We start from the raw sequence: 26058 nt of genomic DNA, 5'->3' as shown, positions 1-26058 counted from the left end.
CTATTCATTTTGTTTTTTGTGCATTTAAAAAAAAACAACAAAAATAACAAACCCAGGGCTTCCCTGGTGGCGCAGTGGTTGAGAATCTGCCCGCTAATGCAGGGGACACGGGTTCGAGCCCTGGTCTGGGAAGATCCCACATGCCGCGGAGCGACTAGGCCCGTGAGCCACAATTACTGAGCCTGCGCGTCTGGAGCCTGTGCTCCGCAACAAGAGAGGCCGCGAAAGTGAGAGGCCCGCGCACCGCGATGAAGAGTGGCCCCCACTCGCCGCAACTGGAGAAAGCCCTCGCACAGAAATGAAGACCCAACACAGCCATAAATAAATAAAATTTAAAAAAATAAATAAATAAAGCAAATAATTTTAAAAAAAATAAAATAAAAAAATAACAAACCCAAAATATCAAAGCAAAACAAAAATCTGTTTTTGAAGTGTACAGACTAAAGATATGTCTTCCTATCTCTTCCTGGGGGAGAATACAATTCACATCAATATAGTCATGTGAGTAAACCTTAGTAGGCCAATTATCTGTGGGGGAAAGAAAATCCACTGAAGGATTGTATGTTGAAAAAGAGCTCCATATATGATAATTGGGTAATAAATCATTCATGGAAATTACCTGCTGAGATCTGCATAGAGAGACTAGAGTTTAGATATTAAAAACTCCATTGACTTATGTGACATATATTAGTCTTTCCTATGCTCTGCCTAAGAATTTATCTCATTTAGAAGAAATTCACATAGAAAGACACAAGGAGTTTATAAAATTTCAGGAATATGAATGTAAATGCAAAAATCCTCAACAAAATATTAGCAAATCTAATGCAGTAATGTATAAAAATTATTATATGCCATGACCAAGTAAGATTTATCCCAGGAATTTAAGGTTGGCTCAACAGATAAAAATCAATGTAATGCACCATATTAATAGACTAAAGGACAAAAACCACATGATCACCTCAATAGACACAGAAAAAGCATTTGAAAAAAATCCAGCATGCTTTCATAATGAAAACATTGAACAAATTAGGAATGAAAGGAACTTCCTCACATGGAAAAGGGCATTTGCAAAAACCCCACAGCTATTATCACACTTAATGGTGAAATAATGGAAGTCTTCCCCTAAGATCAGTAATGAGATGACGACGTCCACTCTTACCACTTTTGTTCAAGACTGTAGTGCAGGTTTGAAGGAGGGCTGTTAGGCAAGGAAAAGAGTAAAAAGTATCCAGATAAAAAAGGAAGAAGTAAAATTATCTCTATTGGTCAAGGACACGATCGCATAGGGAATCCATGAAAAAAGCTATTAGAGTTAATAAACAGTTTTGGCAAAGATACAAGACGAACACACAAAAATTTACTATATTTCTATATACTAGCAATGAACAATACAAGAATAAAATGAAGAATGAAATAATAGAATAAATATTCTATTTACAATAGTATCAAAAAGAATCAAATGCTTTGGAATAACTTCAACGAAAGAAGTGCAAGACATGTACACCGAAAACAACAAAACATTGTTGGAAGGAATTATGTAAGACGTACATAAATGGAAAGGTATCTGTGTTCATGGACTGAAAGACTCAACATTGCTAAGATGGCAGTGATACCCAAGTTTTTCTACAGATTCAACACAATTTCTATCAAAATCCAAATGGCCTTTTTTTCACAAAAATTGACAAGTTGAACCCAAAATTCATGTGGACATGCAAGACAATCTTGAAAAGAAGAATAAAGTTGGAGGTCTCACCCTTCATGATTTCAAAAATTAGTACAAAGCTACTGTGTAAAGTAAAGACTGTGTGGTATTGGCATAAGATAGACATATTGGTCAGTGGGCTAGATTGAGAGTCAAGAAGTAAAACTATATATTCATGGTCAGTTGACTTTTAACATTGGTGCCAGGACCATTCAATGGAGAAAAAATAATCTCTTCAACAAATGGTGCTGGCCCAATTGGATATCCGCAACTTTAAAAAATCAGGTTGGACCCCTACCTAACATCATATACCTTGGATTAGGCAACGGTTTTTTTAGAGAAGTTTTCTTAAAAGCCTTGGGTTAGATCATGGATTCTCAAAAGCGCAAGCAGCAAAGAAAAATATACTGGATCTCATCAAAATTAAAAACTTTTGTAATTCAAAGGACACTCTCAAGAAAGTGAAAAGACAACCCACAAAAATGAGGAAAAATATTTGCCAGTCCTGTATCTGATAAACAGAATACATAAAGAATTCTTATAACTAAACAGTAAAAAGACATAACCCAATTTAAAAATGGCCAAAGGATCTGACTAGACATCCTTCAAAGAAGATATACAAATACGAACATGAAAAGATGTTCAAAATCATTTGTCACCAGGGAAATGCAAATCAAAACCACAAGATACCATTTCACAACCAATAGGATGGCTATGATCAAAAAGACAGACAGTAACAAGTGTCATAGAGGATATGGAGAAATTGGAACTCTTGTCCATTGCTGGTGAGAATGTAAAATTGTGCAGCTGCTGTGGAAAAACAGTTTGGCAGTTCCTTAAAACGTTAAACATAGTTACCAGGTGACCCAGAAATTCCACTCCTAGGTATATACCCAAGAGAATTGAAAATATATATCCATACACAAAAGGTGTACACAAATTTTCAGAGCAGTATTATTAATAATAACCAAAAATTGGGAACAACCCCAGTGTCTGTCAACTAAGGATTAGGTAAACAAAAGTGGTGTACAATGAAATATTAGCCATAAAAAGTAATGAAGTACTCATACATGGGACCACGTGGATGAACCTTGAAAACATTATGCTAAATGAAAGAAGATAAACACAAAAGACCACATAATGTATGATTTCTTTTATATGAATGTCCAGAATAGGCAAATTCATAGAAACAGAAAGTAGTTTAGGTTTTCCAGGGTCTGGGAGGGAGGTTGGAGTGGGGAGTGACCACTAATGTGTATGGGGTTTCTTTTGGGGTGATAGATTCAGCAATTACATACTGGGAAAGGTTTTAGAACTCTGTAAAAAAACCCACTGAATTGTACACTTTAAAAGGGTGAATTTTATGGCATCTGAAATGAATCTCAAAAATAAGGAAAAAATCCATTAGAGATTTATTTCTTTTGCTAATGCCTTTTCTGCACATGTACCTGGGAGAGTTAGAACACTGAGTCATAACTGGAAATTTATTCTCTAGTGTGAATGAGTTTATTCAAGAACAGGGTTTGATGGGAAATAGAGGGGGAGAACTGGAAAGGCCCAGGGTTAAGGACCTCTGAGATGGAGTGAGGGCACATCAAGAGAAGCCTGGACAAGCCTAGTCACAATTTTAAAAAGAGCTGATGAGCTAAAAGCAGCAAACATGTAGATTCTGAAATTATTTCCTTGTCATGTGAACGGGTGGCAGAGACTATTGAAATGTCATTATAGGAAGAGTTGATATAATTTACTAAAGAATGTTCTTCCAGTAAATACCTGCTGGGAGTGCTTGTTAAAGTGCTTAGGGTCCCAAATCACCCCTGATTTCTTCCCAGGTATTGGTTGCAAGTGCCAGGGAGTTTGGTGTGGTGGGGTGGGGTGCAGGGAAGGGGGAATAATTCACTTCTTTCTGACTCTGAAAATCAGGTCCCTCCAACCCTGAATTGTTGGAAAGACAAGACTGAAAAAGTCTGTCTAGCATGATTTTCTAATTAGGTCATTTATTTGGCTAGCATAAAGGAAGTTCACTCTGGTTTCATCAACTCCAAAATAAATAGCAGGTTGATATTTATATTCAGTCTAGCCAATGTCATTCACTAAAATGTTTTTAACATTCATCCATGTTGTTGCATGTAATAGTAGTTCACTTGCTCTCTTTGCTGGATAGTCTTTTATTGCATGAGTATACCACAGTTTGTTTATTCTTATGTTGATGGGCAGCTGGATTGCTTCCAGTTTGGGACTGTTAATCTCCTGTATTAGCTTTATAGTTGTACCTCTTTGTATTTTTTTATCAGTTACTCTTAAGATTAATTATTCATCCTTGATTTATTATATACTACTTTGAATGTACACTTCCCAAACTATGGAAAAACCTTATTTTTTTTCCATTTTACTTCCTCTTCCACCCCTTTTGCCATTGTTGTCATGTATGTTACATATTATTTTTTCCACAAGACATTATTATTGCTGTTGTTTTAAACAGTCGATATTCACTTCAGTTATCTACGTATTTACCCTTTCTGATGCTCTTCATTGCTTCCTGCAATTCCATGGACAATTCACTTTTCCTGATTCTTGTTTGCGGATGAGAGCTTCAGGGAATCTTGGAAATGCTCCTTTTGCTGTTGCACTGTTTACCGCCGGTGCCTTTCAGAAACACTGCTCATTGTGGGTAGCAGAAAGCTCTTCACACACATTTTAATTCTTTGTTCCTTCCTTTTCCTTGTGAACCTTTTGTTAACATGCTTGTTCCTCACAAAACCAGAAATCATCTCGTGTGTTGGAATGCATGGCCTTGGCAATATATTTTAAAGGCAACACTACCCAATACCTGAGACAGTTGAGAATGTCTATGTCTTGAATTGTTGGAAATTTGATGGTGCTCTCAAGATTTCATACCATAGACATTTTTTAAGAGAAAAAATATATTAAATCTGTTTTTATCCAAAGTGATTTAAGGGGTTCTACTCAAAATTACAGTAGAAGTGAACTTTATCCTCAGCCCTTAGCTCACTTTTTCCTAAACATGACTTTTCTTCACATTCACGCTCAAACCACTTTCCCTTCCCCTTCTTTCCTAGCATGAAACTGCACCTGATTTCCCCTTACTTTCTGTTGATGCCTGTGTTCTCAAGCTAGAGGTTTATCAGACATTTTCATCCTGACGTGTAAATTTCTAATAATGCACTAAGTATTCTCCTAAGGTTCTTCCCCCACCTTTTTTTTCTCTTTACACTTTAAAGGGAAGAAAATTTTTGAGCCAAAAGGAAGGAACTTAATGATGGAATTTCAGGAGTCAGCTAACAGGGAAGATAGATTTGCACTCATTGTCTTTCTAAGCACAGTTCTATTAATTCGGATGCTGACTTTGTGTGGACCTGTTTCTGGGAAATGCAGCTTGGACCATAAGACTTGCCTCTACTCCCAATGCAGCTTGCTTGTGCCCCTGAACCTAGGAACTATAGGGCCAGCCCAGCAGGCAAGAGGAGGCAGGAAAGTGTGAATGAGAGAGCTGGGGTAGGAGTTTGCCCTCTGGACTGGAGGAGGAGTACATAGCAGAGTCTTAGGGTGGTGTGTGAAGACTGTGGATCCTGGGGAAAGTTTGCCTTGCAGAGAACTCAAGACTTCCAAAGGGAAGGTCAACATTGCTCCACATTACCGTCCCCATCCTCTCTGCTCCTCCTGGAGCTGAGAAAAGGATGGATTATCGGGCCACATCCTTCCTACCATGGTGAGGCTGAGGGTGAGAGACCTCTTCCTATGCTTTATAAGAAGTCAGATAGTCTGAATGCAGGTCTGCTGCTGACTATAGAGCAGAGAAGCTGCACTGTCCACAGTTGTCAGGACCTGTGTATCGTATAACACCCTTAACCATGGAGTCCCAATAAGCAGTCCCAATAAATAACTAAGGAAATAATGATGCCACCACTAAGGGAATCTAAAAGCAAGAGTAAGGGTAGAGAAAGAAGAAAAAGCAACAAATAAAATTTCTTGCATCAAAATAGAGCTATTGAAGAAGATAGAAGACAACTAGGATGAAACTTGGCACTCAAAGAGATTTTAATAAAGTCACACACACAGACACAAGCACCAACTCTGGGAATTAAAATAAATATGATTTATCAAAATTTCACTGGGTGATCTAAAGGAGAGAATCATCACCGGTTATCCTTAAATAGTGGCACGGAGTATCATGTAGATGAAATGTCTCAAGCCACAGAGCAAAATGATTAAGACGTAGAAATTAGGAGGGAAAAATAAAACAGATTTGGAAGTTAGATCTAGAAAACCTAATATGAATAAATAGAGATCCAGAAAGAGAACTAGAAGCAAAGACAATACTTATGTATTAAAAAAATTTCTCTGAGCTAAAGGACAACCTGAGCTGCAGATTGAAAGGACTCATTGATTCTGATGAGAAAAGACACACATCTGAGGAAATTCTGGGAAAATCCGTGAATTACAAAACCATAGAGAAAAATCTTCCAGACTTTGTAGACAGAAGTTACTACAATGGAAAATAATGATATTGACATCAGCATCCAACTTCTCATTTGCAACAATAGAATAAAAATGATAGAATGATATAGTTATACTGCTAAGAAGAATGGTTGCAACTCACGCATCTAATATATAACTTATCTGACAAGGTTAAAAAAAGATATTTTGCATAACAAGGAAAGATTGAGATTAAATACTAATCAAGCTTCCCATCTTAAGAAAATACTAGAGAATTACTCCAATCAAAAAATGAATCAAAACCATGACCTCAGGATGGAAAATTGACAGGAAACTATGAGCACCAAAACTTTACATATATTTATTCCCACATGTACATGCATAACATAGTTACAGCTACATGATAAATGATAGGCTATCCAGGTATGTATAAATCCACCCATACACATTCACACTCACAAATCCACATATATGTATAAATATTAAGTACAGAGTCTTGAAATACAGGAAAATATAATGTGATATGATATGCTACTGACGTTTCGTTCCTTAGTAACAAACCTAAAGACATGAAGTTAGGTTATCTTTAAAAAATAAATTCCACAAAATTGGCCTAATTCATTATGATAAATGTCTGCCCGAGATTCCTTCTGTCACCCTTGCCTAGTAGTGCTCAGGTCAGACTTTGACCAGGAACAGGAAAGCTAGTGTTTGTCCAACAGCTAAAACTTTTATTTTACCTGTAATTTTTTTTTTCAGATGTTAGCCTTGCAAAAGTCCTGTGTTACTATTGCAGTGTCTCCCATTTTATTTCTTCTTGACATTGTCTCAAGTATACATAAGCAAGGGTGCCTTTCTTTAAGAAATAGATAATATCTGAATGCAAAATTTAAAAAGTAAAGTCATCTTTAAAGTACCCTTTTAATTGATAATCCTTTAGTTGGGTTGTGCCTAGCTCATTTTACTTCAGTGTACTTAAGGAGCTACCTGAAATTCCACGTGCATAAAGCTCTTTGATGTCTCGTATAATCAACTTGGCCAAGGTAGCTATATGTGTCAGACAGATGTCTATTACGATTATAACAATGCAAATGCATGCCCCCAATTTTAGTTGTTTTTAGAGGTCTTTTCCATAGCAAACATTTACTTTTGCAACTTTAAAATCATGAACAGAATTTTGTAAGCCCAAGTAACTCCCAATACATTTGCTGAAAATCTCAAAGTTAGGCCATTTTTCTACAGCTCTTTTCCAAGCCAGAAGAAATAAGGATACAGAATATTTGGTTTTCCGGAATTATAGACTGAAATAGTGAGATGAAGTTTAATAGGAAAAATGGTGAGACCTGTAATAAGAGTCAGGAAATCTACCCCATGAGTTTGTATGGGAGACAACACTTGACCTCTCCTCTCTTAGGGTCTATGGCTGGACCTGAGAATTAAATTGACATAAGACAGATTAACAGGGGAAAAGCATACAGATTTTTAAATGTACATGGGAGTCCCTACAGGAAAATGAAGACCCAAAAAGTGGATAGGCCCAAGTGTTTATATATGAGGTTGAACAGAGTGGTGATTGTGAAAAAGTAACTAAAATGTATGAGGAGATGAAAGGAAGATAGGGGTTATTTTAACAAGGTTTGTATGTACAGATTTCTCTGGGCTGGTCTCCTCATCTCTGGTCATAAAAATGTATTTTTCCTCCTGGTACAAAAAGGGCAGCTTTCCCATAACAGTTTTATCTCCTGCTTTCAGGAACAGAAAGCAGATGTCAGTGTCCTCGTACCTGCTGTTTTTCAAGAAAATAATCCTTATGCCAAAATGGCATATTTGGGGGTGGCATATTCTGCTACCCTTCGAATAGAAGCTTCAGGGTATGTTGTTTAACTTTAGCGACAATGAGGATGTGTTTAGTTACCATGATATTCAGTAAAACTCAGTGGCATAAGATGGCAGCCAACTATGGACGTACATTTTTAGCTGGAGCCAGTGCAAACAATCTTTTATCACAAGGTCGGTCCTCTGAATTTCTCAGGTCACACCTTGAGAGTGACACATTTTTAAAAATTCCAGTACCCAAACTGTCCACAGAAGGGTGGTAATGGGACTAAATTTATTCTTTGATTATAAAATATATATTGCATGCATCCTATGTAACAGACATTAAGCTAAGTGCAGGGGAAGGCAAGAATAAAACACACTGCCCACCAAGGGCTTTCCACATGTTACATGAGAGAGGGATGATCCAAGGAGAGTGACCTTCTGCAACTGATGCACCAGGCAAGGCTAGCTGGAAGTGTGGTTACACACCCCTGGCTTCAGAGTTCAAATGCCACTATTCAAAAGTCTATAAATCGCTTAGCACAATGCCCAGCCTATGGGAATCATTTGGTAAATTCTTGGTAGCTGTTTATGATTGTTTGAAAAAGAAGAGGCAACGAGCCTTTCTACACAAGGTGAAGTGAGAGGGAGTTTGACAGCAGATGCCAAAGTTGCCTCATACTGATGTGGTTTCCTCTGTGGGGGACATGGAAGCTTCCCAGACTGACACATTTAAACTTAAAGTCTACAGCTAAGGGCCTTTGGTCAGATTTCGTGCCAACTGAGCAAGCGCACTGCGGGATGTAATCATAACTGAAATGAACAGATTGATGTTCTCTCCTGTGTCAGTCGCTGCTCTTCTTCAGTCTTAATAACCAACTTCTGTCAGTTGGGGATGAGGGCGGGGATCAGGAGGGGGTTGATGGGGGCAAAAGCCTTGATTTACGGACCCGGGACAGAGACCACCTTTGTGAAGAAGGGGAAAGGAAGTGTGGTGAGGAGTTCCCAGGGCAGCACTTGCAGTTACGGAGAGGCCCTCTCTGTGGGGGTCAGAACAGTCAGCCTGAATAAAGTGTTAATTGTGAGGGAACTGCAGAAGGGATTCCCAGAACGCTGCTGTCCCCCAACCCAGGAGACCTAGATTACCGGCCACAAATCCTGGTAAAACTATTTTGAAAAATGCATTGGCGGAGGATTTCATTCGTCAGTGCCCCGTGACTGCATCCAAAGAAGCTTCACTTGACTCACACGGGGAGTGAGCACCCGCAGGGCATCAACCAAGGCGGCAGGTACCGACTCTGGCTCTTTCCTAAAAAACGAAGGGCTCGGAGGGAAGTTCAGTTCATCACTGCTGCGCAGATGCAGGCTATTCCTGCGTCCCCGCCAGTCGCTCCTGAGCCCTAACGGTGTGTCCTACTTCTTTGCCCGCAGGGCCTCCCGGCGCGGACCGCGACACGCTGCGGGCTGGCGCGCACGGCTTCACCGGCTGCCTCTCGGCAGTGCGCTTCGGTCCCGCCGCCCCGCTGAAGGCGGCGCTGCGCCCGGGCGAGCCCGCCCGGGTCACTGTCCGCGGACACGTGGCCGCCGCGTCCCGCTGCGCGGAGGGGGCGGGGCCCGGAGCTCCAGCGCGGGAGGCGACCCGACCGCTCGCAGGCGGCGCAGGTGCGTGGCCCTCCGCCCGCGGTCACTCTGCGCCCGCTATCTTCCACCCAGTCTTCATCCCAGAGGTTTCCAAAAGTCCTCTGTTCGTACACCTTCCCATTCCCTGGTCTTTCCATTCTCGGTTCTTCGTTTCAAGTTCATTTCTGTCACTGCGTTGTCTGCTCTTCTTTCAAATGTGGATTTCTCAAAAGTTCTTCTTTCCACTCTCCTCTGTCATTCTTCCTTTTTCTACTGTAGGTCGTTCTGGAGCAACAGATGAGGGAGAGCCCTTAGTTAATGCGGACAGAAGTGACTCCGCGGTCATTGGAGGTAACGAGGCCGCGAATGACCTCGTCCTTGGTGTTGTTGTCACTGTTAGCAAAGTCCAAAAAATATCCGTGAGAATCCGTGCTGATTGTGAGGTCAATGGCAGTGGCAGGCCACATACAATTGCTCATGTTCTTGACGTGATTGTACCGAATTCAGCTCCTTTGGAGATACTTAGAAGAAGGAATCGATCGCTCCACTGAAACACTTTTTAAAGGATGGTTGCCAAACTAAAGAATAATAAGAGGATTTTCGTTTGAATATAGCCATTAGTATCTCTCAGGATATATACATATTTAAGGTGCATTTACTTTTACTTCTTTGTTTTAAAATAGCCATGGACCTCTCAGTCCCTTAGCCCAAAACATTTAAAAATAAGATTAAAAATAAAACATATATTGGGAGAAGCACCTAAACTATGCAAATTGTCATTTTCCTGAACATAAAGATATAAAACTGTGTCTGGCATCAAGCTTATCTTAGGATGGAGAGATAGATAGATTATATAGATAGAGATATCCATCAAATAAATCCATTCATCTATATATGTATATATGTGTATATATATATATATTTGAAGAAGTAATCGCATCTTAAATATCTTCTAATATATCCTTTGAAGCAAAATTTATCCAGGTCTGACTAAAAAAATTAATATTCAATTCTCCCTCCTTATCATTCAAAGAACGTTTTAATTTGTTTAATTAGGTTATTGAAATGTGAGTAAGTTGCAAACTCTGCTTGGTGAGTAGAAGTAAACTGCTCTCCATTCCTTGCTACCTCAAAGTGAGGTAATTACTGCTAGAGTTGGGTGATAGGACTGGGGGTCCACTGTTCAGGCCGGCTACACACCTGCTCAGATTGGATCTGTTCATTTTGTCTGTATCCATCCAGACACCAGTATTCTCCAGACAATTAGGAAAGTATTCAGACATTTTAAAATGCTGACCAAATCTATGTAAGAATTTTAACATTTCCAGTTCTGTCTCAACTACTTTTATTTTTGTAATGAGTGAGAAATATGACCTCCATTTTATAACTCCAAGAACAAATAAGAACCATAAATGTTATTTAGAATGCATATCTAAAAGGAATAACTTTTGTGTTAAAATTTAAATTAAACCTTAATCCTAAATCATTCTAATTTATTTTTAGTGAGAAGACTTCACTATAATGCCAAAGCTAAGTGAAAATAAATCAACTTAAATGTGATTAACATTTACAAAGTAGGAATCCAAGTTCAAAATTTCACAAATTATCATGGTTTGTTCCCTTTTATTAGCAAGACCAGAGATAATAGTCAAATTGATGATAGAACAAAGATGTGGTCCTTAGAGTTTTTTTGCTCTTGCTGAATATCATTGGCAAGATGTAGTGTCATTCTCCTGAGAAATCCTACTTGGTTCCTGATACATGGGATGGAGAATGAGGGCACAGAAGGTCTTAGGAACAGGATGGCTCATTTTACTAGGCACACAATTCACTTGAACCTGCCTTCCATCTGTGTGGTGGCTGATTGCTGGGTGGTTTGTCAGTTACTGAGTATATAGACCTCCAGTGTATTTTTCCAAAAAGAATTATCAGACTTTTTTCTAATTGATCACAGACTGCACCCACGTGTGAAATATTTGTTCTGTTTAAAGGATTATGCCAATAGGTGGATTTCTTCATGTTCTGCATTTTGCATCATTATTTTCTCCTCTTGTAAACAAAGAGAGTGTTATAGGAGAGGAGAATCAACCTAAACAATATTCAAACTTGGTAAGCCAGAGATCACAGAGGGTTTCTTGCCAAGGGATCCATATTGTAGATGGGCAGGTGGATGCATAGAGAAGGAGACAGATGTAGATAGACAGAGACACAGGCAGACATGAGCGTTTGTCAAAAACACGCTTACACTGGAGTTGCTGATAGGAAGGTTATAGAAGGCGTCAGATGCATTATTCAAATTATCTCAATCTCTTCAGATAGGGGGTAGAGATAGAAGTTTTGCTAGGATCCCACCAAACCTCACGAAACAAAAACAAGCTAGAGTTAGACGTGATCAATCACATACAGAAAACCCTGGATGTATAGGTGGGTCAGTGTAATGGTGAGAGTCATAATATAATCAAGTGGCTTGATCAATGTTATTGAGAGTTACTGGTCCCTGACACTAAAATTGGTTATGATACAGCTCTTAAAGCAAGGTCCTATAGCTAAACATAAAAATAATTAAAGTAACTGTGCTGTTTGTTCCCAAGTGAGATGCAAAATATATTGAAAGTAATGAATATTCTACTTATGAATACTTAAGAATATTCACAAAATAATAAATATGCTACCTCCTCTCAGGTAAGAAGGGGTCTGGGTTCCTGATATCATGTGCCCAGGAATCTCTGTGACCAGTTATACCCAACCAAGCTTTGAGTTTGTTGGGCTCCATTACACTTGCTTATGTCTGTCCCAGAGTATAATGAAGAACCCTCATTTTGCAATACAAATTTTGATTTATACAACTAAGCAGTAACATATGTTGGCTTACATTTGTTAAATGGAGATATTATTTAATGCCTGTGTCCATCATCTTAAAACTATATTCACTAGTGAATGCTTCTTCTTATCTATTTGTTTCAGAATGGATTCCTTCTTCACTAATGTGATATGGCTTGAGTAAACATTCCTATGGCTTAGCTTGACAGTCTCAACCCTGATGGTGCATTAAAATAATCTGAGGAGCTTTTAAAATAATGCTGATACCTAGGCCTCCCACCAAAAGATTCTGAGCTATTGTTTGCTATGCAGCCAAGGTTGAGAACCGCTGGCAAACCTAATGTCTTCAATACATTTCCAATAAGAGAAATGTTTTCCTTTTACTTTCCAGATAACTGAATGTTATTAATATGTCTACAATTTTTTATAAAATGGTATATTAGTTATCTGTTGCTGCATGACAAATTACCACCTATTTAGCAGCTTAACACAATCCACATGTGTTATCCTTCAGTTTCTATGAGTCAGGAGTTTGGGCACATCTCAACTAGGTCCTCTGCTTAGGGTCTCACAATGCTGAAAATCAAGGTGTCTCATCTGGGGTCTTGGGCTGGGGTCTCATCTGAAGGTTTCACTGGGGAAGGAGCCACTTCCTCAGTTGCATGGTTGTTGGCTACATTCAGTGTCTTGCAGAGGTAAGACTGAGAGCTTCTGAATTTTTGCTGGCTCCTGGACAGAGTCTTTCCTTAGCACTTGGAAGCCATCTGCAGTTCCTTGTCATGTGGGGTTTCCCACCATGGCTCTTGACACCTCATAGCCAGCAGGAAGAAAGAGACTCTAGCAAGAGAGATACTACAAGCTTATATAACATAATCATGTAATCATGTACAAATAATCAGGTACAGCCCATCACCTTTGTCGTATTGTTTCGGTTAGAAGCAGGTCACAGGGGGATCACACAAGGGTGGGACCCCCCAGAGGCAGCAATCACTTAAGACTCTGTTGGTCTCATAGAGATAGATGGGATACACACCACATTACTGTAGTTCAACTGTGTATCAGCATTAAAACTTAATCGAATTTTCATTAAAATACACATAAGCATTTAATCACTCTGTGGTGGGGCTACACACTCTATACTTTTAAAATAATAAAAACCTACTTGCTCAATTAGCATGAAGTGTAAGCATAATCTAAGAGACCTCATTGTGTTTCTGCATTTTAGTGTGAAAGCATTCATTGAAATCCAATCATGATATGTCTTTAGGATGAAGGCATAAAACCTCTGTGTCTAAAGTTTGCATGGACTTAGAAGTACACTTAATGTTATAATACCACTTGGTTTCAAACTTTCTGATGATAAATGATGCTAGGGTAGATTCTAGCTAGGCTGACATTTACAGTTTATAATTTGACTTTGTGTTTTCCTTTCTCTCTAGGTGTGATAGCAATTGTGATATTTATCTTGCTCTGCATCACTGCCATTGCTGTACGCATTTATCAACAGAGATGGCTATATGAAAAAAATGAGTCGAATATTCCAAAAACTGGAGACAATGCTGAGACTGCTCTGAAAAGTGAGCTCAACATGCAAAGTACAGTCAGTGAAAGCCAGAAAGAGTATTTCTTCTGATCAGCAGTGGTCGTTTACTTATTTCTATGATGATGTGACCGTCTTGCTAAGCCACAGGCTCGCAGTGGCTGAAGCCCCCCTCTTGGCCTCCTGGGACAGACGGTAGGTGTGCAGCGCCATCAACTTGCTCACGCATGGTCCCTGGAGGCTCTGCTCAGTGCTCCTTCTTGATCTACTTACGTAACAGTGACTTAGGTGTGCTCATTAATCACTGTTTGGCAGTTTCTGACTGTTCTGACTTTATCTCTAAAATTGAAATGTATTTTGCATAATTACTTTGGGTTTTAAGTGAGAGTAAGAATTTGAGCTGTGGCCCTACTCTTAAAAATTCAACACGGAAGTTTATGAAAGTCAAAGTTGGACTCTGATGTTTTGTGTTACATGGAAACCTACATTATGCTTCCTTTACCAATCACCTACTGACATTTATAAACCAGGAAGTGCTTCTCGGATGGCCTTCAGCTGCATTCCCATATTCCTGTGAACCAGAGCCCAGTGGCCAAAAATGCATTAGAAACCTGAAAAACATTTTTTTGGCTGATTGTTTTTACTATTTGTCTCTTTTAAATCAGTTTTGATGCATTTTAGTGATGAAATGAGTGTTGAATGTCAGCTATGAAATTCTGCTAGTAAGTTCAGATACGGAACAGAGAATTCATAGGTAGAAAAATGTGTAAATGATTTCAATCTGTGATAATTTGCTTATCTTTCTTTGTAATTTGTCATTATACTCTTTGTAAATTGTAATAACGATCACCTAATGAGCTCACAAAAAATGTATATTTTCTAACTAAACTTGTGCCCATATATAAACTCTATGTTTAACATTGGAAATGTATCCTCCATCCACATCTGAATGAAATATAATCCTAAATTTATTTCCTTTATATATGAGGTGATTAAGTCACTTCACTTTTCTTTGTAGTCCTGTGATTTTTTTTTTCTGAAGGTTATGTGAGCAACCCTTTGATTTCCTGTGACTCTCTGGCCATTTATTAGGGAAGAAGTCACATTTTGAACCAAATATCTTCATTTTCCTTTCTAAATTTTGAGCCGATCTAGGAAAAACATTCCCTGAGTTATCCTCTCACCTTGTTACTACTTGGAATATCAGCGGAAGGATGCTTATGTTAAGGGAAGATACAGGTTATATGATTTGAACTAAATTTGTCATTCCAGTCAAGATTCTAGGATCTTGAGATACGTTTCCAATAGAGCACCTAAAATCAACTAGTTCATTTTAAGGGTATATTTGAATACTAGGAGAGCAAAAAATTCATATTAACTCTGGGGATTGATCCAATAACTACTTTTGTGGCAGTGGTCATTAGATAATTGCATGGAGTCACCATTTGTGCTGAAAACCCAGTTATATTAAAAATGCACTGCCTTCTCTATGTCCCACCTGCCATGTGGCTGCCAGGTACTTTGACCACAATAAGACTATCTGGATTTATATGCATTTTGCCTTGCTATTACATTTGAGTGTATACCTACTTTTCTGTGTTCTTTTTAAAGAATGGGAAAAGAGATCCTTTATATTGTCTTTTCTCAAAAAAAATTTTCTTATGGTTTTGTATTAATTTTCTACACAGTGTAACAAACTACCACAAATTTACTGACTTAACACTACACACATTTATTATCTCACAGTTTCTGTGTGTCAAGATCTGGGCATGGGTTCACTGAGACTTCTGCAAGGTTGCAATCAAGTGTCTGCCAGGGCTGTGTTTTCACTTGGAAACTCAGCTAGGGAGGGATTTGCCTTCTTGCTCCCATGATTACTGATAGCATTCCATTCCTTACTGCTGGAGGATTGATGGAAGCTTGCTTCTTCAAAGCTAACAGAGGAGAGAGAGGTACTCTAGAGCAAGTCTGCTAGCAAGAGGGAGTCTTGTATAATGTAATGTGATCGTGGGAATGACATCCCATACCATGTGCCATATTCTGTTGGTTAAAAGCAAGTCACAGGTCTCACCCATACTCAAGGGGAGGGATTATATAAGGACCTGAACCAGCAGGCTGAGATCATGGGGACCCCTTTAAAGTCCATCTACCATGGATGGTATAATCCATGGTAGATAATATTGTATCTATATTCAGGTTTCTTTAAATAAATGATGAAAAAAGTTTAGGATGTCACTATAGCAATATATAAAGGACCTACCTTTGTAAATGAAAAACTACATATATGTAGTTTTTTTCCCAAAGGAATGTGCAGTTTGGGGAAGGATTCAACACAAAAATTATAGGCTCCATTAAATGCATAGCTGAGTGTAAACATCATTAAATCACTGCAGCTTTAACAAGTGATCACCTTATGTTCCAAAAGAATGCATCACTTTGGTACCTGAAATTTTACAGATTTATAGATAGTGAAATCCACTGCACCATGCTCTCTTTTCTAAAGGGAAAACTTTAAAATATTTTTACCAAACTTCAGTGATGCATCATCCACCTTCCCTGACTGATTTGTAAATTTTTCCTGCTTATTTATTAATAAAATAACATTTTTGAATTAAATTAGGAAAATATTTTAAGAAAAGTTGAATGAAATTTGAATTATGAAATTATATTGTTTGTCCCTTAAAATATTAAAAAATGTGCAAATGTATACATTCTGTAGTGGTGGTTATATTACTTTATCTCTACTGTATATATAGGGAATACCGTGATCTGTTAATATTATTTATGGTGGTATTTAACTTATCATACGAAAAGTGAAACACAAAGTAATGGATATTTACTGACTATTACTACAGCTTAAAATACCTATCAACATAGATATTTAAACCTTTGCCAGAGAACAATAATTTAACAATCACTAGGTTATTTGTTGAATGTTTACTATATACTCATAACTAGTTAAACATGATTTTCCCCAGACAGTTGGGTTTCTAGAGCACTAATTATATATACAGATTCCAGCAAATAGCATCCTTCTATGAAATAAAAGTTCAAACATAATAATTCCTCAAGTTTTATTTTCAAATAGAAAAGGAAAATAGCATATAATTAACACTCATTATTGGGGCTAGAATTTAGGAATTTCTGTTTACTTCCTTATGAAGTGAACCCTTCCCCCCACTACCTCCCCAGTATTATTTAGTAATGTAGAAAAACATTGGGGAATTTATATTCTGTTTGTCTAAATACACACTGCTTCTGGAATTTTTTTTCAATTTCTTTCATGTAGAACATTTGATGGATAATAGCTTTCAATGGATTTTTAAAAATAAAATATGATGCTCATGGTCCTTGCCTTGAAAGAAGACAAATATGATTGAAGCACTTTCCATCTAGTGTTAAGTCTGACTATGCAGTTGCATTATCAAGCCATTCTTTAAACAAAGGAGATGAAATGGACATATGTTAAATAAAAGCATGTTTATTGGGTTACTTAATCTACTGTTTTGCAATCCATGTACAAAAATGTTTGAGTCCCTCTGTACCTTCAATAGATCCTGGCTGTCTCTTTCCCTTTTTAAGTGTGTCTTATGGTGAGTGGCAACATGGAAGAAAGAATGAAAAAGAAAGTGATAGACATAAAATGGTCTGCACACAAAGTGGTGGGGGAAATGGATTTGGTGTTTATGTATACCCACAGCCTCACAGGTGCCCATGGGCACATTTATAGGTTGGGGGATATTAACAGATTTTGTGCACATTGAAAATAACTTACTACTTCAGCTGAAAAAAAATATTATTCATGATAGATCTATGAACTACCTAAACCTACATATGACTATTATCACTTTTTGAAAGGATGAAAGTATTCATAAACAATGGTTTAGCAAATTTAAGTTCAGAAAAAAAATCAAATTTTTATCAAAAACAAAAAACAATTCATATTCTCAGAATCATAGAGATTGTCTGTTGGCAGGAGCATTAAATATCCTGCCATCCAATCTTTTCCTCTCCCTTCACAGGCCTTCTAAGCCAGTCTAAGTTGCTTCATCCAGGGTAACAACCATTTATCAGTAGTTAAGTTCGGTTACCTGAGCCTTGTTTTGCTCTACAAGTTCTCACAGGTGCAGCTCTTGCTAGTTACTGCTGAAAGTTTCATCAGAACATCAGCCACTAATATGTGGTGTAAGTTTAGTACAAGTAAGGGTGGTGTTTTAGGAAGATAGGTGTGTGTGCCTAAGATGTGTGGCTGAATTTATCATATATAGATCAATCACATTGCTGGGAAAATAAGCTGCTACTTCCTATGAAACCTCTGTTTCAGAATTACTAGTAATGCAGTACATTTGCCATCCTTTGATTATGACTGAAAAATGACGTATATTCACTTTATTGTATTATTGTTTGTGTTAAAAGTGTTACCAAATGCAAGTTTGTGTGCCCGGTGCACAGTGAGGCCAAACAAACTGAAGTTTTGGAGTAGATAACCATTTATTGCAGGGTCATACAAGGAGATGGGTGGCTGGTGCCCAAAAACCCACAACTCCCTGAAGTGTTTCAGCAAAGCATTTTTAAAGACAAGGTGAGGGAGGGGCATGGTTAGTTGTTGCAAACTTCTTGGTGTTGGAATCCTTTGTTCCTGCAACTGTGCATGTAGGTCAGGTCATGATGTTCCTATAAACAGCTAACAAGACAAATGTTATCCTCTCTTCTGCAACTTTTTATCTCTATATAAATGGAGAAGTGTTATATTTTTAAAGGTCAAAGCCTTGAGAATACAGGCTATCCTGTATATTTCAGGCTATAGGCAACATTCTTTTACAAAATGTGCAGAGCCAACATGACTAAGCACAGGCAACAGAGCACATAGGTTAAAGTAAAAGGAACAGATATAATATGGAGTCTGATTTGTTCTTCTCTATTAAAAAAGGATGAGATGCTGGATCCAGAGTTTATCACTGACTTTGTAAATACACATGCTCTCAGGTCTAAACTTGCCCTTTAGATTTGAAAAATGAAATTTTATAAACTACCTAACATTTAAGAAATTTCTTAACATAGAACATCTATAACTGAATGTAGCACTTTGCATAACTAATCTTTGACTTTAATTCTTAAAAGCAACCAATGAGGTAAAATGTTTATAATTATCCCCTCTTTACAGATCAGACACCTGCAGCACAAGGGCTTTCTTTGCTTAGATGAGTGTCACACAGATAATTAATTCCTGACAGACACAGTGGAATGCAGGTCCTGACATTTCTAACAGTTGACTTGCTCCCATTTTCTGCAGCAAGTAAATATAAACCGTGGCTAGATTTATCTTTTGTTTCAATCTTTGAAGATATGATTTATATGTTTAAAAATATGAAATTCAAACTGTTCTGCCTAGGAACACACTCACACTGACACACAAACACACACACACACACACGCAAGACTTTCTACCTACCGGTGCCAGATTTATTCTTTGAATGTTTCCTAGAATGTTTAATGTGTATAGAGAAATACCCATGTTTTCTTTACTGCTCAAAATTTTAAGCACATATGAATCTATCAAATAGAATTTTTCTGAACATTTTATATACTTCCACAATATACAAATTAGCTTATAAATATTAGCTTTATAAACAAAATTACTTTAAAAAATTAGCTTTATAAATAAAATCAGGCTGACTAAAACCATCATCAAATTACCTTAAACATTTTATTACTTAGAATGTTTAATATGTCAGTTTCTCCTAAATTTTTAAATTAACTTTAAAATCAGAAAAAAGAACACTCAAATTATGAATGTGATTACAAAAATTTTTGTAACACTTATGCCCAACCTATTACAAAACCATTGGCAATGTGGTTTATATTCATTTGTATTGTTTTCAGTGTTTCTACTTTGCTGAGGTTATAGCAATATTTATGCTCATACCTTCTAGGGGATTTAACAATTTGCTTCACCTAGAATAAAAATACATCTCTCAGACCAGCCAGGGTGCAAGGTTTCAGCTGCCAGCCAAGGATTCTTGGCCAGGACGTGTACTGGCTGTATCTTCCAGTGTCTTATGAATAGACTGTGAATTCATTATTTTGCCATGCTGTTTGACCTGATAGCTATTTGGTTATTTTATGTGATTTTCAGAACCTCTGTTTGGGGGTAATAAATTACTTTTTTTAAAAAACTCATCATAATTTCATTTATTCAGCCTTTCCTACTTCTATACATAAGCCTATAACAATTCCTTAAATACAGAGATAAACTAAATTAAGCAGAAAATTCACTGATTGGTAATCTAATTCTAATTAGAATTATTTCTACAATAATTTTTAATAACAACTATATTTTATCTCCATCATATCAAGTTTTCATTAAATGGATCTTTACAGTCTCAACTTGTTCAAAGATCTATAATTAGTATGATAATTGGTATTCTCTCTTGTCTCATCAAATTGAGTCAAATGGAGTCACCTGACTCCATCATTCTTCCAGAATTCTTCCAGACTTTTTTTTTTTTTAAAGGATCCTTGCTTTCTGTTCACAACATGATGTTCCATAACATCTTGCTTTACTCTGTCCTAAGACAAGAAATTAACTACCCTCAACGAGTTATCTTTTCATTTAGTAAAGTATTAGAAACTGAAATAGAAACAATATGAGAATGTTTCTCATGCATACTGCTGAAAGGTAGGATTGCTAAGTCACTTTAAAGTCAAGGGTGGAAAGAATATTTTAAGGTAATCAATTCAAAGTGATATTCCCAGTTTAAGGTTAATGATGCACATAGATTTTTCTAACAAAAAGTTAAATTAACCAACCTATATGAAGGGCTTAGCACAGCCCCTCACCCATAGTATATGCTATTATAATTTACTGCTTTGGTTGAGTCAATTGATACTTTGGGGATCTCATATATATCAAGTAAGCTGAAATGGAATTTAAAATGATTATTTGGCTATTTTTTCAATATGAGCCGTGGATTCAAATATTTTAAGCCCCATGGGGAAACTGCATCCACTGAAAGTAACTAGTGGGACTTCCCTGGTGGTGCAGTAGTTAAGAATCCACCAGTGCAGGGGACATGGCTTCAATCCCTTGTCCAGGAAGATCCCACATGCCATGGAGTCACTAAGCCTGTGCGCCACAACTACTGAGACTGCGCTCTAGAGCCCACGAGCCACAACAACTGAGCCCGCATGCCACAGCTACTAAAGCCCGCGCATCGAGAGCCCATGCTCTGCAACAAAGGGAAGCCACCGCAACAAAGAGTAGCCCCTGCTCGCTGAAACTAGAGAAAGCCCACACACAGCAATGAAGACCCAACGCAGCCAAAAATTAATTAATTAATTAATTATAAAAAATACACATTCATTGAAAAAAAGAAAGTAACTAGTTAATTGCAATTTTATCTCCATGCTGGAAACATTTGGGCCATTATCCCTATGAGCATAGAGAAGTAATAGAAGTAATACAATGCACTATTACTCAGCCATAAAAAGGAACAAAATTGGGGCATTTGTAGAGACGTGGATGGTCCTAGAGTCTGTCATACAGAGTGAAGTAAGTCAGAAAGAGAAAAATAAATATATATTAATGCATGTATGTGGAATCTAGAAAAATGGTACAGATGAACCTATTTGCAGGACAGGAATAAAGACACAGATGTAGGGAATGAACCTGTGGACACGGTGAGGGGGGTGGGATGAATTGGGAGATTGGGATTGGCATATGTGCGCTGCCATGTATAAAACAGATAGCTTGTGGGAACCTGCTGTATAGCACAGGGAGCTCAGCTCAGTGCTCTGTGCTGACCTAGATGGATGGGATGGGAGGAGAGTGGGAGGGAGGTCCAAGAGGGAGGGGATATATGTATACATACAGCTGATTCACTTCATTGTACAACAGAAACTAATACAACATTGTAAAGCAACTCTACCCCAATTAAAAAAAAAAAAAAAGAGAGAGTGATGTGGTCCTCCACATCAGGAGAAACTCACAGTTACAGGAGCAAGGACACCTGAGGGCCAGGCCCTGATTGCCCCCCACATTTGGGGCCTGCACACCAGGATCAGATTTTTAAGCTGTATGATTACTAAAGTACCAACCTTTCTCTTGTATGCAAATACAGGCATTCAACCTAGAATTCTATACTCAGAAGATTTTGAAAAAGGAGGGCAAAGTCAAGATATTTTGGATAAACAAAAAATGAGCAAGTCTGTCCCATTAAGAGCCTCATTAATGAAATTTTAATTAATTGTGCTGCTCAGTAGAAATTTCTAGGAGGATAGAGAAGTAGTTACCAGCCACACTGAGCATGTGAAATACGGCTACTCTTGTAAGCAGCTCTTCACAGGAAACGGCCCTCAGCAGGAAGCCCCTTTCCTTGCCACTTTAGCAAAGCTATATTGTAACTAACTTTTAACCAGTCACCCCCACGCTCTACTTTTCTCCCACAGGAGCACTCCTTTCAAATCTTTTAATCACACAATACCTTGCCTATCTTGTTGGTTCTTTCTGTAGATCAAAAGAAGTAGGAAGGAAGAATAAGTAATTAACAGAGGACCACATCTCTTCCCTAGCTTCCTGTTCAGTAATCTCAGGAGCAGACTGTGTGACCAAACTGTGTGAACAAGGTAACATCTAGAGGAAGATCACAAGAAGTCCACGAGCCTGCATGCAGTGGGGGATGGCTAGGGCTCTGACCCTCTGTGTAAGTAATTAACTGAGATTACTTCCCTTCTCTCCTTTAAAACTTTCATGGCTGAGCAGACTCTTCGGAGGTGGTTTTTTGGAGACAGAGTCCGCCATCTCCCCAGATTGCCGGCATTCTGATTAAAGACAACTTTCCTTTCTACCAACGTTTTTGAGTTTGATTTTGTAAGCAGCGAGCCGCAGGACCCGATTCATTCGATAACACTCTGACTTAGGAAGTAAATTTTAATTTTGTTTAACGTTAATTACTTTAAATTTAACTAACCACATGCGGCTAATGGTTACCATACTGGATGGCACCAAAAGATGTAAAACAAGCACAAAGAAAGCGTTCCTAGGAACTGTAGGGTCTGAGATGCAAGAAGGAATGAGGTGCACAGAGTTAAATACGTGAATAAATCAGAATAAGAACTGAATATACAAAATAATAATAACAACAATAATAATGTTCTTGTAGAACTTTTAAAAAGAATGAATAACGTCAATAAGATGGTGAATCTATTAATATTCAGATAAACTTAATATTAATAACATGGTAATTGCATACCGTTCAACTTAATTTGTTCTAGGTTCTTACATTGTTAGGGAAGAGGGTAAGGGCATGGTTAAAAAAGAGAGACTCTGCTTTAGAAGACCACTAAAGAGCCAAAGGAGCATGGGTGGGAGAAAATTATCTTAGTATTCTGGATTGACCCCTTTGTATTTCGGGGCAGACTGCTGGCCACTGGCATCTCCAACTATCCAGCAACCCTTTTAAAAAGGGATTAAAGGGTTCAGGGAGCAGAGACACATGAGACATTTATACAAAAGCTATCCTTTGTATCTGATTCTTCCTTCCCACCTGAGCAGTGGGGTGTTACAGAGTGTTTGGAGCTGTGTGGTCCTTTCCTCTTAGATAAAGTGTCCCAGGCAGGAAGAGGATCCCAGACATCAGCAGTCAAAAATCTTTTCACAAAATGTCTAAGTCCTGGTGGACTCAAGTTCTTCACTTACTCAAGGAACAATTCCTCCAATGTAACACAAAATATTTCAGGATAAAGAAGCACATTTGTGATAGCAAAGCCAGACAAAGATAATATAAAAGACAGGTTTAGATGATGGCTTGTTGAAGGCTGTACCCAAGGAAAGAATGTTGAATCTTGTCAATGCTTTTTCTGCAACAACTGAGATGATCATGTGGTTTTTGTCCTTCATTCTGATAACGTGGTATATTATACTGATTGATTTTCATATGTTGAATCATCCTCGTATTCCAGGAATAAACCTTCCCTGGTCAAGGTGTATATCCTTTGAACATACTGTTGAATTCAGGTTGCTAGTATTTTGTTGAGGGTTTTTGCATCAAAATTTATCAGGCCTATTGGTCTGTAATGTTCTTTTCTTGTAGTTTCTTTATCTGGCTTTGGTATCATGGTAATACTGGCCTCATGGATTGAGCTTGGAAGTGCTCCCTCCTGTTCAATTTTTTTGAAAGAGTTTCAAGAGGATTAGTGGTAATTCTTCTTTAACTGTTTGGTGGAATTCTCCAGTGAAGCCATCTGGTCCTTAGCTTTTCTTTGTTAAGAGGTCTTTGATTACTGATTTAATCTCCTTACTAGTTGTTGATTTGTGTAGAATTTCTAGTTCTTCATGATTCAGTCTTGATAAATTGTGAGTTTCTAGGAATTTTTCCATTGCTTCTTGGTTATCCAATTTGTTAGCATACAACTTTTCATAATATTCTCTTACATTTCTTTTTATTTCTGTGGCATTTGTTGCAATGTTCCCTTTTTCATTTCTGATTGTATTTATTTGAGTCTTCTCTATTTTTTTCTTACATAATGTAGCTAAAAACTTGTTGATCTTTTCAAAAACTCAGTATCATTGAAAAATTTTGTCATGTGTTACAACATGGATGAATCTTGAAGACATTATGCTAAGTGATATAAACCAATCACAAAAAGATGACTACTGTATGCTTCTGTGTATATGAAGTGTCAAAATTATTTAAATTCATAGAAACAGAAATTATAATGGTGATTACCATGGGCTGGGGAAAGGGGGAAATAGGGAGTTTTTTGATGGGTATAGAGTTTCAGTTTTATAAGATATAAAAGTTCTGGAGATCCGTATCACGGCAAGGTGAGTATACTTAATACTACTCAATCTGAATGCTACACTTAAAAATGGTTATGATAGGAAATTTTATGTTGTGCTTTTTTTTACGATAATTAAAACACACACATCGCAATGAAAGCCTATTCTCTCTAGCCAAAGGACACAGGATGGGCAGCCTACAAGACAGAAAGCTTTTAGACAAGAACTGCTCTACTCCAGACAAAAAAAATTTTGAAAAAATTTTGACTGTGCCATTGGTGATGTTTTAAATGAAGTTCCAAAAATAGGTCAATCCTCTCCATTGGCTGTGAGACTGTCAGTGACTATCATGCCACTGAGCTGGGGGTGGGTTGGGGGGAGGATGGGAATTAAAACACTCTGAATACCATTATCATACCAAGGTTCAGTAGTTTCTTTTGGACAGGTGGTTTTCAGTTTGTTCTGTGGCTTGGTTAATTTTCAGAGCTCAAAAATAGTTAAATTTAAATGTCTCACTGTCATTTTGTTGTTTTTTCATGGGAGAGCAGTTTGCCAAAGTCCTCACTCTGTCATTTAGGAAACATGCATTCCAGTGTGTTTTGTGGTTGGACTAGGTCAGTGGTCCTCCTGCAGTGTTCCCACAAGCTGCTCTGGTTCTCCTGGTTTCTGACAGTTTGTGATCATGACAAAAGTGCTCTGCTACTAACATTGAAAAAAGTGATATTTTCCTAATTCATAGGAAAAATACATTTCCTCTGTTAGGTTTAATTTTGTTATACTTTTGGCATTTAACATCACCTTATTATTTAATATCAGCTGACATCTGATCTAGCACAAATGATATATTAGAATTACTCCTGGTTTACTCTATCAACGATGCATGTACTCTTCAAGAATATTTTTAGAGGTGGGTGAGCAGGGCCTGCAATACGACTCATTATTTTATACCCTCGAGCATATATCTTAATAATTTGTATTTAGTGGAAGGAAGTTCAATTCGTAAAGAACTATACATAGAAACAGAAAGAGGCAATTATAATTCATTGTAGGAAGTAGAATGAATCGACACTTTCTGGCTGAGAGAAGTATGCAGACAAAATACAGTGAGGCATAGCTTGAATTCAAGGCATCACAGGAAGTATGGTTTTAAAAAATAATAATAATTGTGTGCATTCATAAACATATTAGTCCAGGTCTTTGGCTGTAAAGATTCCAGGAAGTTGGAAGACTCCTGGGGTGTCCAATGTGGGGATTCCAGAGCATGATTTGGAGGGATCCTTTTGTTCACCAAGCTACTGAGAACCCACGTGACAATAATGT

The 26058-nt window shown here is 37.7% G+C and overlaps 1 protein-coding gene across 16 annotated transcripts in view; it reads left to right on the top strand.

The window, feature by feature from the left end:
* LOC132368248 (contactin-associated protein-like 3) overlaps positions 1–15513 on the top strand; it is a 256094-nt gene extending 240581 nt beyond the window's left edge. For 15 of the 16 annotated variants that reach the window (XM_059927028.1, XM_059927026.1, XM_059927030.1 and 12 more), the window contains 3 exons: positions 9410–9640; positions 9878–9949; positions 13858–15513. In XM_059927028.1, coding sequence (XP_059783011.1) covers positions 9410–9640; positions 9878–9949; positions 13858–14051 — 497 coding nt within the window. In that variant the 3' untranslated portion in view covers positions 14052–15513. The remainder of the gene's footprint in view (positions 1–9409; positions 9641–9877; positions 9950–13857) is intronic. The other variant, XM_059927025.1, reaches the window with a different exon arrangement.
* Positions 15514–26058: the final 10545 nt, after the last annotated feature.

This window comes from Balaenoptera ricei, chromosome 6, assembly GCF_028023285.1.
Source record: "Balaenoptera ricei isolate mBalRic1 chromosome 6, mBalRic1.hap2, whole genome shotgun sequence".
NCBI lineage: Eukaryota > Metazoa > Chordata > Mammalia > Artiodactyla > Balaenopteridae > Balaenoptera > Balaenoptera ricei.
The sequence above is the reverse complement of the archived record's forward strand: the minus strand, read 5'-3'. Positions and strand labels throughout refer to the sequence as shown.